The sequence below is a fragment of the Hypanus sabinus genome, chromosome 15 (assembly GCF_030144855.1).
Source record: "Hypanus sabinus isolate sHypSab1 chromosome 15, sHypSab1.hap1, whole genome shotgun sequence".
Lineage (NCBI taxonomy): Eukaryota > Metazoa > Chordata > Chondrichthyes > Myliobatiformes > Dasyatidae > Hypanus > Hypanus sabinus.
Genome location: NC_082720.1, coordinates 61,366,882 through 61,379,343, shown reverse-complemented (window position 1 = coordinate 61,379,343; position 12,462 = coordinate 61,366,882). Strand labels below are relative to the sequence as shown.

General features: G+C 41.2%; 1 protein-coding gene across 11 annotated transcripts in view; it reads left to right on the top strand.

Moving 5' to 3' along the window:
• The window catches only part of LOC132405560 (protocadherin-1-like), a 490,197-nt gene that overhangs the window by 43,097 nt on the left and 434,638 nt on the right, over window positions 1-12,462 (top strand). For 2 of the 11 annotated variants that reach the window (XM_059990464.1, XM_059990467.1), the window contains one exon: window positions 6,301-6,519. The exons of the other annotated variants lie outside the window; for them this stretch is intronic. In XM_059990464.1, the coding sequence (XP_059846447.1) occupies window positions 6,301-6,435 (135 nt within the window). In that variant the 3' untranslated portion in view covers window positions 6,436-6,519. Of the gene's footprint in view, window positions 1-6,300; window positions 6,520-12,462 lie in introns of those variants that run through there. 11 annotated transcript variants of the gene reach the window in all.

Below are 12,462 nucleotides of genomic sequence, written 5' to 3'. Positions count from 1 at the left end.
ACTCTCATCTCTCTTATTTTTTACATACTTAAGGAAGCTTTTACTGTCCACTTTGACAATGTTTGCTAGCTTGCTTTTATATTTCATCTTTTCTGTTTCTCTTCTCAGATTCCCTGATTCTTCTAGATGCTTTCTCTTAGAACTGAGATGTGGAGAAATTACTTTAGTCAGAAGGTGGTAAATCTGTGGAATTTGTTGCCACAAGCGGCTGTGGAGCCCAAGTCATTGGGTGTATTTAAGGCAGAGGTTCTTGATTAGCCAGGGCATCAAAAGGGTATGGGGTGAAAGCAGGGTAGTAGGGATGACTGGATCAGCCCATTATTGAATGGCAGAGCTGACTCGATGGGCTGAATGGCCTACTTCTGCTCCTAAATCCTGTGGTCTTATGGTCTCTAGGTTTTTAAAATCTCCCCAATCTTCTATTTTCCCATTAATTTTTGCTTTGTTATATGCCTGTAAGAAGTTTGTACATTCTCCCATTGACCACATGGGTTTCCTCTGGGTGCTCTGGTTTCCTCATGCATTGCAATGTCTTACATGTTGGAGTTTTTGAGTTAAGGACACATTATGTTGGAACTGAAAGCATGGTGACACTTATATCCTCGCTGATTTGATTTGACATAAAATGACGTAATTCACTGTATGTTTCGATGTACATGTGACAAATAAAGTTAATCTTTATTTTTGGAATGCTAACATTAATGCCAAGGAAAGTCCAGATTTCATACCTTGCCTTAACAAGGTTAATCTTATAGGAACAATAGGCTAGTGGTTATGTTATTAAGCTGATAATCCATAGACTTGGGCTTTTTAACAAGCACCATGAGTTCAAATCCCACTGAGGTTTTTAAATACAGCTAATTAATTTTTTTCTTTTTTTATATTGCTGAAGACTGTAATAATAAGCAGAAAACTATGAATAGATTCCTTTAAAATATCTAGTCTCGTCAATCTGTGACTCTAGAACCACAGTGACATGGCTGCGTCTTAACTGTCGTACAATAACAAATCCTGGTTTGCTACTACCTTATTGGCAACAGTACTCTCTCCATTCTTCATGAGAATTCTTCACCTGAATTGCATCTGTTTGGCGAAATTTGAACCCACAACGCCAGACAAGAGCGCAACGTACCTGACCAAGGCTGAGGGAGGATCAGCGAACATTTATTTAATCAGAGCTTTACATTATGAATCATTTTAAACACACTGCCCTGTAACCTTGAGAGCTGTCAAACAGCAAATTTTGAAGATTAGATACTTTAAAATTAAATTTTTAAAGTTATATAAGAGTATAACAAAGAAAGAGCGGGGGAAAATGTAGGCTTTGTGATGATGGATTCTTGTATTTGTGAGAATCTGTACTTTGACAACAAAAGACCAGAGGATCGCTGTGGGTTGAAAAAATAGTGGGTGAGAATAAAGATGTGGGAGGGAGATGGCAGTTTAACTGTTACTATGGACAGGAGAAGAGAGGAGACACGGGCATTTCAGCTAATGTATGTTTAAATCAGCCATGATAGAATGGTGGAGCAGGCATGATGGGCCAAGTGGCCTAATTCTGCCTTGTGCCTTATAGTCTTGATGCAGGTTTGAGGGGCCAAGTGGCCCAGTCATCCTTTTCATTTGTAGAGATACAAGAGACTGCAGATGTTGGAATCCAAAGCAACACACAATGTGCTGCAGGAACCCAACAGTTCAGACAACGTCTGTGATGAGAAATTGACAGTCAATATTTTGGGTCGAGAACCTTCAAAATGCTGACTGTCCATTTAGCTCCATAGATGCTGCCCTGAACTGCTGAGCTCCACCAGTGCTTTGTGTAAAGATCCTTTTCTTCCTTTGTGCTTCTGAGTAAGTTTGTTGAAGAGAAAAATCTAAAGGGAAAAATATCTGTATCAGTTGTGCAGCTGAAACTGTAGTCAAACTTCAAAGAAAACATTATCAAAGTACATATATGTCACCATGTACAGCCCTGAGCTTCGTTTTCTTGCAGCCATTCACAGTAAGTACAAAGAAACATAATAGACAGACAACCAGTGTGCAAAAGACAATAAACTGTGCAAATACAAAAGGAGAAAAAGATTAATAATAATAAAATAAGCAATAAATGTCGAGAACCTGAGATGAAGAGTCCTTGAAAGTGAGTCCATGGGTTGTGGGAGCAGTTCAGTGATGGGGTGAGTGAAGCTATCTCCTTCAGCTTAAGAGCCTGATGGCTGAGATGTAATAACTGTTCCTGAACCTTGAGTTGTGAGTTCTGAGGCAGCAGCAAGATGTCTTGGATAGCGGGGGGAGACAGTGAATTGAAGTATTGTAATAGCTAATCTGGTTCCGGAGAGTCCCTTTGTCAACCCTCCCAGAAGAATTCTAGAGAAGACTCATGTCTTGGGTTACTTCTGATGATAAATGGAGGTTAAGACCAGAGGGATTCACAGATAACTTTGAAGGTTTTATGCTGTTCTAAAAACGCTGGAGACAGGGAAGTAAAAAGTTGTGCCATGGTAGTGTTGTGTATAGTGTGGTTCTATTACAGTTCAAGGATTTCTGCGGTTCAGAGTTCAATTCGGGAACCATGTGTAAGAAGTTTGCACTTTCTCCTGGTGAACTGCATAGGTTTTCTCCATGCTCCAGTTTCCTCCCACAGTCCAAAGACATTCCAATTAGTAGGTTAATTGTTCATTGTAAATTGCCCTGTGCTGAGGCTAGGGGTAAATAGGCAGTGCAGCTCGTTGGGCCATAAAGACCTGTTCCAAGTAAAATAAGAACCCTGGTGTCAGCACAGATCTTGGTATTTCAAACTGACACACAGCAATGGATAATGACTGTATTCTTTGTTTTTAAAATAGAAAAGATTGAGAGGTGACACATTTTATTTTGTTCCTTGACCTGCACCAAGTAAATGGAACCAGTTGTTTTCAGCCATTTTACAAAGCACCTCACTTAAAATTTGAAAATCTTTAGTTATGTACAATGAAGTAATCCCACTGTCACTAATAATGTTCTTATAAGTCTAATTCCACATTCAGTTTTATACTCTGAATTTAAGAAGTCATTCTAGTCTCTGGATTTCAACATTAATCAATCTGTTTTTGTGAATTTAGCAATTAAATTAAGCATACAGTACTGTGCAAAGTCTTGGGCAGATATATATAGCTAGGGTGCCAGAAGGTACCCTATAGGTAGCTATATATATGAAAGGCTTTTGCACAGACAGTAATAATTTTATGTATGGAACTGTACTGTTACCACAAAAAAAAACAAACTTAATGACATACTGTATGTGAGTGATGATAAACTTGATTCTGATATGGGCCTCTTGTGGGCTGAGAGTGGGAAGGAGGCAAGGAGAGGGGAATCATGGTTGGGGAAGGGGGAAAGGAGAAGGGTGGGGAAAGGGGAAGGGAGAGGGGAGGGATCAGGAAGCACCAGGGAGAATTCCGTAATGATCTGTAAACCAATTGTTTGGTATCAAATAACCTTGACCTTGCCTGGACAGGGTGTATCTGCACTCGTGGCACCTTCTGTCCTGACACTCCTTCTATTCACTTGTCCCACACTCCTCCTCTAGACGCTCCACCCTTGCCATTCCCAACACCCTTTGCTCCCGCGTGATTTACAAACTCTCACCACTCCACATTGATAAGTACAGTGCTGTGCAAAAGCCTTAGGCATCCTAGCTATGTATATGTGCCTAAGACTTTTACACAGTAATGTATGAGCAACGGACTATTGAGACAGTATTCACTCTGCTAGGGTGTATGGGAGAGTAATGCTGTGTCTTTGTACCAGTATGTTAGAGATGAAAAAAGCAAAGCATTACATCTGCCTTGGTAGTGAGGGATGCTCTTAACCTAAAGCAGTGTTGAGTCAGGATGTTTTTGATCCGAGGTTCTTTAGGAGTCAAGAATGAGGCATAAAGCTTGTTGCTTATCGCCGTTCTTATTAACGACAAGAACAAAGAATCGAGGGAAAGGGGAAGATAGCAAAATCAGAGCCCAATGGCAAGGGGAACACGGGACAAAGAGACAAAGGGCGTCAATGTGATTTGGTCCTCTTATACCAGATTGCTGATAACAGCAAATTCCATTCAAATTCCAGTGCTTAAATTAACCAGTAAGTCAGCCCTATTCAAGTAATGTGATATCTGTTGCGTATTTGAAATTTTGATCGTCAGGTTAGTTTACCCTACAGATAACGTGTTGTTGCAATGGTAATATTGTAATTAAGCATTCTTGTTTGTTTAAATAATTAATTATGTAAAATAATTTTATGTAAAATAAGTGAATTGCATACATCATGATGCTACACATCATCCATGATGACTTGCTGAAGGAAAGAACAAACTAAGACCCATTCTTCTAGGCCCCCATTATTTTGTTTCAAATTAGCTTCATGTTTGGGAGTGACAATACCCGCCTTTAAAAACTAAGAAGTTTCCAGAAAGATTCAAAGGCGATTGCAAACACTAAAAACACACTGAACAGTTACATGTATATAGACAATTATAAATATACAAACAAGTTAAGAAAGTTAAACTCCATGAAAAATAACAATTATATACTCAGTGGCCATGTTATTAGATTTCCAATATACAGTATCAGATAAAGAGGCATCTGAGTGTATGTTCAGCGTTGCCCTTCTGTACACCGCTGTTGTAACATGTGATTATTTGAGTTACTGTCACTTTCCTGTCGGCTTGAATCCAATCTGGCCAATCTCCTCTGACCTCTCTCATTAACGAGGAGTCTCTGTCCACAGTACTGCCACTCACCGGAAGGTTTTCTATGTTCCTCACCATTCTTTGTAAACTCTCATCTATTGTGCCTGAAATCAGATCAGCAGTTTCTCAGATGCTCAATCCACCCCAACCATTCCATGATCAAAGTCAATTAGATCACATTTCCCCATTCTGATGTTTGGTCTGAAAAACAGCTGAACCAACATGCTTTTATGTATTGAGTTGCTGCCACAATTGGCTGATTAGATATTCGCATGAATCTGCAGGGGTACAGGTGTACCTAATAAAGTGGCCACTGAGTTTACAGTCCAATCCAACAGTGGAGAAGATATAATAAACCTCAATCAGTCAGCCACAGCTGGAGTATTAAGTTGGGTCCTTGAGGGATTGACTTGCACAGAGACTGATCCGGGACATTGCCCTCTTCTCATTTTTACCGACAAGAAGGAGGTACAGGAGCTTGATACTCAACATTTTATGAACAACTTCTCTCCCTCTGCCACCAGTTTTCTGAAGGTTCAACGAACCCATATACACTACCTCAATTTTTTTTGTTCTTTTTGTACTAATTACTTAATTTATTTTAAGACAAATTTCTTATTGTAATTTATAGATGTTTTATTATTATGTATTACGATTTTATTGCCTTAGCAAAACGACAAATTTCACGACATATGCCAGTGACATTAAACCCGTTTCTGATTCTGTAATGTTTGGATATGAATTCCTTAGTGAAATCGGAGAAATATTCATCCTCCTTAAGGATGTGGGGAGATTCAATCAGCAATACGCAAAACGATTCAGCATCTTAGTAGAGAGTATAGTTCCAGTGGAAAAAAGGATTAGTAAACAGAGGACACTCCTGGCAAAAGATGCAAGGGTGGATAAGAAAAAGAGTTAAAAAATTGTGACAGTCTAGAAGAAAAAAATTACCTCACCTTTCTTAAATAGTTGATCATTTATTCTTTAACAGTGATTCCTAGTTTGAGATATTTCCACAAGAGAAACCATCCTCACTCATCCACCCAATGAAGCTACCTCAAGATCTCATATGTTCATATGCAGAAACTATTAGTAACATATCTCATGTTGACATGCATCCGTCCATTGGTTTATAAGTTGTCAGAAGTACCTTGTCTTTGGTCATCCATTGGTTAAGTTACTGGGTCAGCATCCAGTACCTAGTAACTTCTGCCCTTGAACTCAAATCTCACCCTGGCAATGGGCAAGCAATGAAAAATGTTGTTAACTTACTGTAGTTTTGAGAAAAGCATAAATGATAGCATAATGCCATTACAGCACCAGTTCAAATCTGCCTCTGTCTGGACGGAGTCTGTAAGCACGTGGGTTTCTTCCAAGTGCTCCGGTTTCCTCACACGTTCCAACACGTGCGGGGTAGTAGGTTAATTGGTCACATGAGGGGTAATTGGGTAATGTGGGCTCGTTGGGCCTGTATCTCTAAATCAAAGCAATCTGTTGGACAAATTCAGCACGTTGGGCAATATTTGTGTCCTTTTGCAGGGTTTCATCCTGAAATGTTGACAATTCCTTTCCCCTTGCAGATGCTGCTCAACCCTCAGAGTTCCTCCAGCAGATTGCTTGCTGCTCCAGATTCCACCATCATGGGAATACCTTCACCAGAAGGACTTCAGTGGTTCAAGAAGGTGGCTCCTCACCACTTTCACAGGGGCAATTAAGGATGGACAATAAACTCTGGCCTTGTTAATGATGCCCGAATCCCCTATAATCTGAACAAATAAAATTCAATATTTATTCAGTAACTTCAACATGCGTGACTGATTATCATTATTAATAACTGGCAGGTCTTCAAATTAACATTGAATAAAACAAATTGCTGATCTCAAGATGAGGTCTAAATATGGAAAAGAAAGATTGGCTTTTTTTGTCACACATACAGTACTATGCAAAGTCTTAGGTACATATAAAACAACCCTGTAAAGTGAAAATGCTTTCAAAAATAATGAAATGAGAAGTTTCTTAATATCAAGAAAATTACCAGAAAGAGCAATAAACAGTAAAAAGAATAGTAAATCAAATCAATATTTTGTGTGACCACCCTTTGCCTTTAAAACTGCATTAATTCTCTTAGGTACACTGTTGTGCAGTTTTATAGGAAAATCGGCTGGTAGGTTGTTCCAAGCATCTGGGAGTACTTGCCACACTTTTTTTTGCAGACTTTGGCTGTCTCTGTCTTTCCAGGTAATCCCAGACAGGCTCGATGATGTTGAGGTCAGGGCTCTGTGGAAGCCACACCATCTGAAACCTTATAAAAAAAATCAAGGGTGCCTACGAGTTTTGCACTGTACTGCATATCAAAATATACAGGGAAATGGGAATACGTACACAACACTGGAAGAACTCAGCAGGTCAGGCAGCATCCGTGAGAAAAGAGTAGCCAACGTTTCAGACCGAGACCCCTCATCAGGAATGGAGGGGAAGAGAGGGCCAAAGCCCAGTAATAGAGATTGGGGAGGGGGTAGAGCCTAGAGGCGCCAGGTGGAAAACCAATCAGAGGAAAGATAAAGGGGGGAGGGGAAGGGGATAACCATGAAACAACTGTAGAAATAAAGAAGCAGAAAGTTGAAAGGGGAGAGAGGCAGAGAGGGACCTGGGACAGGGGAAGGGGGAGGGGGAGGGAATTACCAGAAATTGGAGAATTCAATGTTCATACCACCAGGCTGGAAGCTACCCAGATGGTAGATGAGGTGTTGCTTCTCCAACCTGAGTTTGGCCTCATCATGGCAGTAGAAGAGGCCATGTATGGACATATCTAGATGGGAATGAGAGGCAGAGTTGAAGTGGATGGCAACCAGGAGGTCCCGTCTATTGTGACGGACGGAGCATAGGTGCTCAACGAAGCGGTCCCCCAATCTGCATCGGGTCTCGCCGATGTAGAGGAGGCCGCACAGGGAGCACCGGATGTAATGGATGACTCTAGCAGACTCGCAGGTGAAGTGTTGCCTCACCTGGAAGGACTGTCTGGGGCTCAGAATGGTGGTAAGGGGGGAGGTGTGGGGACAGGTGTAGCATATGCGCTTGCAGGGATAAGTGGCAGGTGGGAGAAACACAGGGAAATGTGATCATACCAAATCAGCGAGGTTTGTGCTGTGCAGCCCACAAACGTGGCCATGCCTTTGATGCTAACATAGCATGCCGCAACTCACTAGCCATAAACTGTATGCCTTTGGAATGTGGGAAAATCCCAGAGCATGCGGAGGAAACCCACGTGGTTTCAGAGAGAACAGGCGGTGGTGGAAACTGAATCCTGATCACTGATCAAGGCTGGCACTGTAAAGCCATTGTGTTAACTGCTGCGCTGCTGTACCATTCCAAACAAAAGCTAAGGAACACTTCACGAATTTGCATGTAGGAACCATGTAGTTGGACGTAATGCCACATGCACCACTCTGGTCACAGTAGTCCTCAGGGCATGAACCGCTAATGCTTTGAGATTCGTGAAGTAAGTGTTTTTTTGTTAGTCTGTTCTTGCATATCCCCAAGATCACATGTCACTATAACCAAGCAGTACAATATATCAAGGATCTTTAAGGGACTCATAAAAGGACATGGATGTAAGAAAATGGTAGGTTATGGGCTGTGTTGGAGGGAATGGTTAGATATTCCTGCAGTAGGTTTATAGAGATTGGCACAACATTGTGGGCCAAGGGGTCCATACCATGCTGTAGTGTTCTATGTTTAACATACTACTGCTGATATTTCATTACTATGACACCATGGGAACTATTGCACATAGATTTAATTAGATTTATTTTGTACCGTGGAGTGCATTCTGTCTACATCACTGTCTGGTATGGAAGGGCAGGGCTACTGCACAAGATCGAAATAGGCTGCAGAGAGTTGTAAACTTAGTCAGCTCCTTCATGGGGCCTAGCCTCTGTAGTATCCACGACACCTTCAAGGAGCAACGCCTCAAAAAGGCGGCATCCATCACCCAGGTCATGCATTGTTCTCATTGCTACCATCTGGATGGAGGTACAGATGCATGAAGTCACACAGTCAATGATTCAAGAACAGCTTCTTCCCCTCTGCCATCCGATTTCTGAATGGACATTGAACCCATGAACAATGTATACATATATTTAAAGAGTTAAGTGAAACTGTAAAAAGAGGAGGAGGAATGTATTGAGGGAGTGCCTACTTAGCTGACTGAGTTCACAACTTACTGCAATTTATTTTGATCCTGTGCAGTGGCCACTCCCCCATACCAGATGTAGCCAGTTAGGAATGCACTCCATTCTGTCTGTTCAACAATGAATAGTGCAGATCCCCACCACCTCCCCCAGATAATCCAGCAGCAATATCTTGTGACGAGCTGGGTCATAACACATAGAAGATTGCAGACTTCCTCTCATCCTTTCCCGAGGGAACTTAGTCTTGCTGGTAGTTAGGTAATACATGGCAGGTAATGCTTTCCTTTTACAATCCTCGTTGGTCACCACAGAGATATCTTTATCCACGGAAAGGAAATAATTCCTTAATTTTTGATACCGTACTTGAATAAACATGGGTCTATTTGCACTGCTTTGTTTGATGTCAACACTGACCCTGTCCAATAGGTATTCAAATGAACTGTCTACCTATTGACATAACTGAAGATGATTGAAGTCCATTCTTGCAAAGTCGTCCATACTTTGGCAATGGGTTATATAAGCAGTAATTAGGGTTGGCCTCTTAATTGTAATTGGTTTATTATTGCCTTGGTTTTTTCAAGCCATGTATACAGATAATTTCAAAACAAGTACAATGGGGTAACATAAGGGGAAATCAATAACAGAATGCAGAAGTTTGTGTTGTAGTTACAGAGAAAGTACAGTGTGGGTGGACAAAAAGATTCAAGGGCCAAGACAAACAGAAAGCAAGATCAGAAGTTCACAAGATGTTTGCTCAAAAGTCTTATAACATCAGGATAGGATTCAATGTGGATTCATTTCACCATTGAGGAGAGTAAAGCTATCCATGCTGGTGAGCCTGATGGTTGAAGCATAATAACTTCCTGAACCTGGTGGTGTGGGATCTAAGGCTCCTGTACCTCCTTCCCACTGACAGCGGTGAGAAGAGAGCATGGCCTAGATGGTAGGGGCCCTTGAAGATGTAAGCTACTCCTGTCCTATGCTCCATGTAGATGTGCTCAATAGTGGGGGGGGGGGGGGGGGGGCGCTTTTTCTGTGGTTTATTGGGTCGTATCTACTACATTTTGTAGGATTTTCCATTGAGGAATCTTTCTTTGAATATGAAGTCAGTCTCTGGTATTCTCGATTTCGGAATACGTAATCCACTACTTTGCAAACTAAGAATCAAAGTGTCGAAGTCTAATTGTACTTATTCTGCGATGACTCTCTCTTTCTGATTGTCTGTAGAGGTTGCGTGAAGAAGTTCCTTACACTGTAGATTTGAGTGTTGGTTTGTTTAATCCCAGTCTACGTGGTATTACTATAGAGCCATTGAAATGCAGTGAGATACATGGATAAACAGCTTCTGCAGCAGGGTTTAATGGATTGTATTAACCATTGTGGAGAAAATGGGAATGGAAATGACAGTGTTGAAACTCCCATTCAGCTGTGAAATTTAATTCAGCTGCTGCTGTAGAAAATCAGAGTTTAGACCAGGAGAATTATTAAAATCTGTGAACTGTTCCCTTCCAGACATGTTATCGCTACTTGACACAGTGCGGATGCTGGGAGCAGGATTTGCATATCTGTCACAGACTGTGCATCCCAACAGCAGTAGTCACAGTTGCATGTGATTCCACAGACTGGAGGGTTTCGTACAGCAGGATGGGTAGTCCAGATTCAAGGTGTTAAAATGCTCACCTACCCCAGCCTTTCAATAAAAATCTATGCACTTTAATCGGCAGATACCCGTGGTGATGGGAGATGGATAGTTTAACAGCTTTTGGATTATAGGCAACCGATCAGTATCTGTCTTAAAATTTTAATTGATTTCTTTGTACCTTCTGTCTATGCTCTTTGTAATTACCACATCACAGATTTCACTGAGTCTCTGTCACCTACAATTCTTAAAGTTTACTGCTGGTTACAATATCTAATTTCAATGTAAATTTATTATCAAAGTACATAAATGTCAACATATTCACTGAGATTCATTTTCTTGTGGGCATAATCAATAAACCTATAGAATAATAACCATAACAGAATCAATAAAAGACCACACAACCTGGGTGTTCAACCAGTGTGCAAAAGACAACAAACTGTGCAAATGCAAAAAGAAATAATAATAAGTAAGCAATAAATATTGAGAACGTGCAATGAAGAATCCTTAAAAGTGAGTCCATTGGTTGTGGAAGCATTTCACACTTGTGGAAGTAAGTCTTCATAATTGGTGGGGGAAAATGGGGTAAAAGATGTGGTAAGTGAATTTGAGTGACGTTATGAAAATGAAAGAGCAGATTATTATTTAAATGGTAAAAGATTGCAGCATGCTGCTGTGCAGAGGGACTTGGGAGTGTTTGTGCATGAATCACAAAAGGTTGGTTTGCAGGTGCAGCAGGTTATTGAGAAGGCAAATAGAATGCTGGCAATTATGAGAGGGATTGAATTTAAGAGCAGGGCGGTTATTCTGCAACTGTACAGGATACTGGTGAGGCCGCACCTGGAGTACTGTGTGCAGTTCTGCTCTCCATACTTGAGGAAGGATATACTGGCTTTGGAGGCAGTGCAGAGGAGGTTCACCAGGCTGATTCCAGAGATGAGGGGGTTAGACCACGAGGAGAGATTGAATCGCCTGGGACCGTACTCGCTGGAATTCAGACGTTTGAGATGAGATCTTATAGAAGTATATAAAATTATGAAAGGGATAGATAAGATAGAGGCAGGAAACTAATTTCCACTGGTAGGTGAGACTAGAACTAGGGGACATAGCCTCAAGATTTGGGGGAATAGATTTGGGATGGAGATGAGGAAGAACTGTTTTTCCCAGAGAGCGGTGAATCTGTGGAATTCTCTGAAAAAATGCAGTGGAGAATACCTCAGTAAATACATTTGAGACAAGGTTGGATAGATTTTTGCAAAGTAGGGGAATTAAAGGTTATGAGGAAATAGCTGGTAGGTGGAGATGAGTCCATGATCTTATTGGATGGCGGAGCAGGCTTGACGGGCCAGATGGCCTACTCCTGCTCCTACTTCTTATATTATCCTCTCTGGTTTAACAGCCTGATGGTTGAGGGGTAGCAACTGTTCCTGAACCTAGTGGAGTGAGTGCTGAGGCTTCTGTACCTTCTTCATGATGGCAGCAGTGAGAGGAGAGCACGACCTGGGTGGGGGGTGTTTTTGCTGCTGCTTTCCTGCAACAGTGCTCTATTAGATGTGCTCAGCTGTTGGCAGGGCCATATCCACTAATTTTTGTAGGATTTTCCATTCAAGAGCATTGGTGTTTCCATACCAGGATGTGATGCAGCCAGTCAATATACTCTGCACTACACATCTTTAGAAGTTAGTCAAATTTTTGGATGTAATGCCTAATCTCCACAAACTCCTAAGGAAGTAGAGGTACTACTGTGCTTTCTTCGCAATGGCACTTACATGCTAGTCCTGAGAAAGATCCTCCGAAATAATATCACCATGTAATTTAAGGTACAATTATGAAGACATTTTGAAATGTGATGACCCTTGTTGCCTTTATATAGAACATTGAACATTATTCCCCTTCCACCACCACCTTCTATC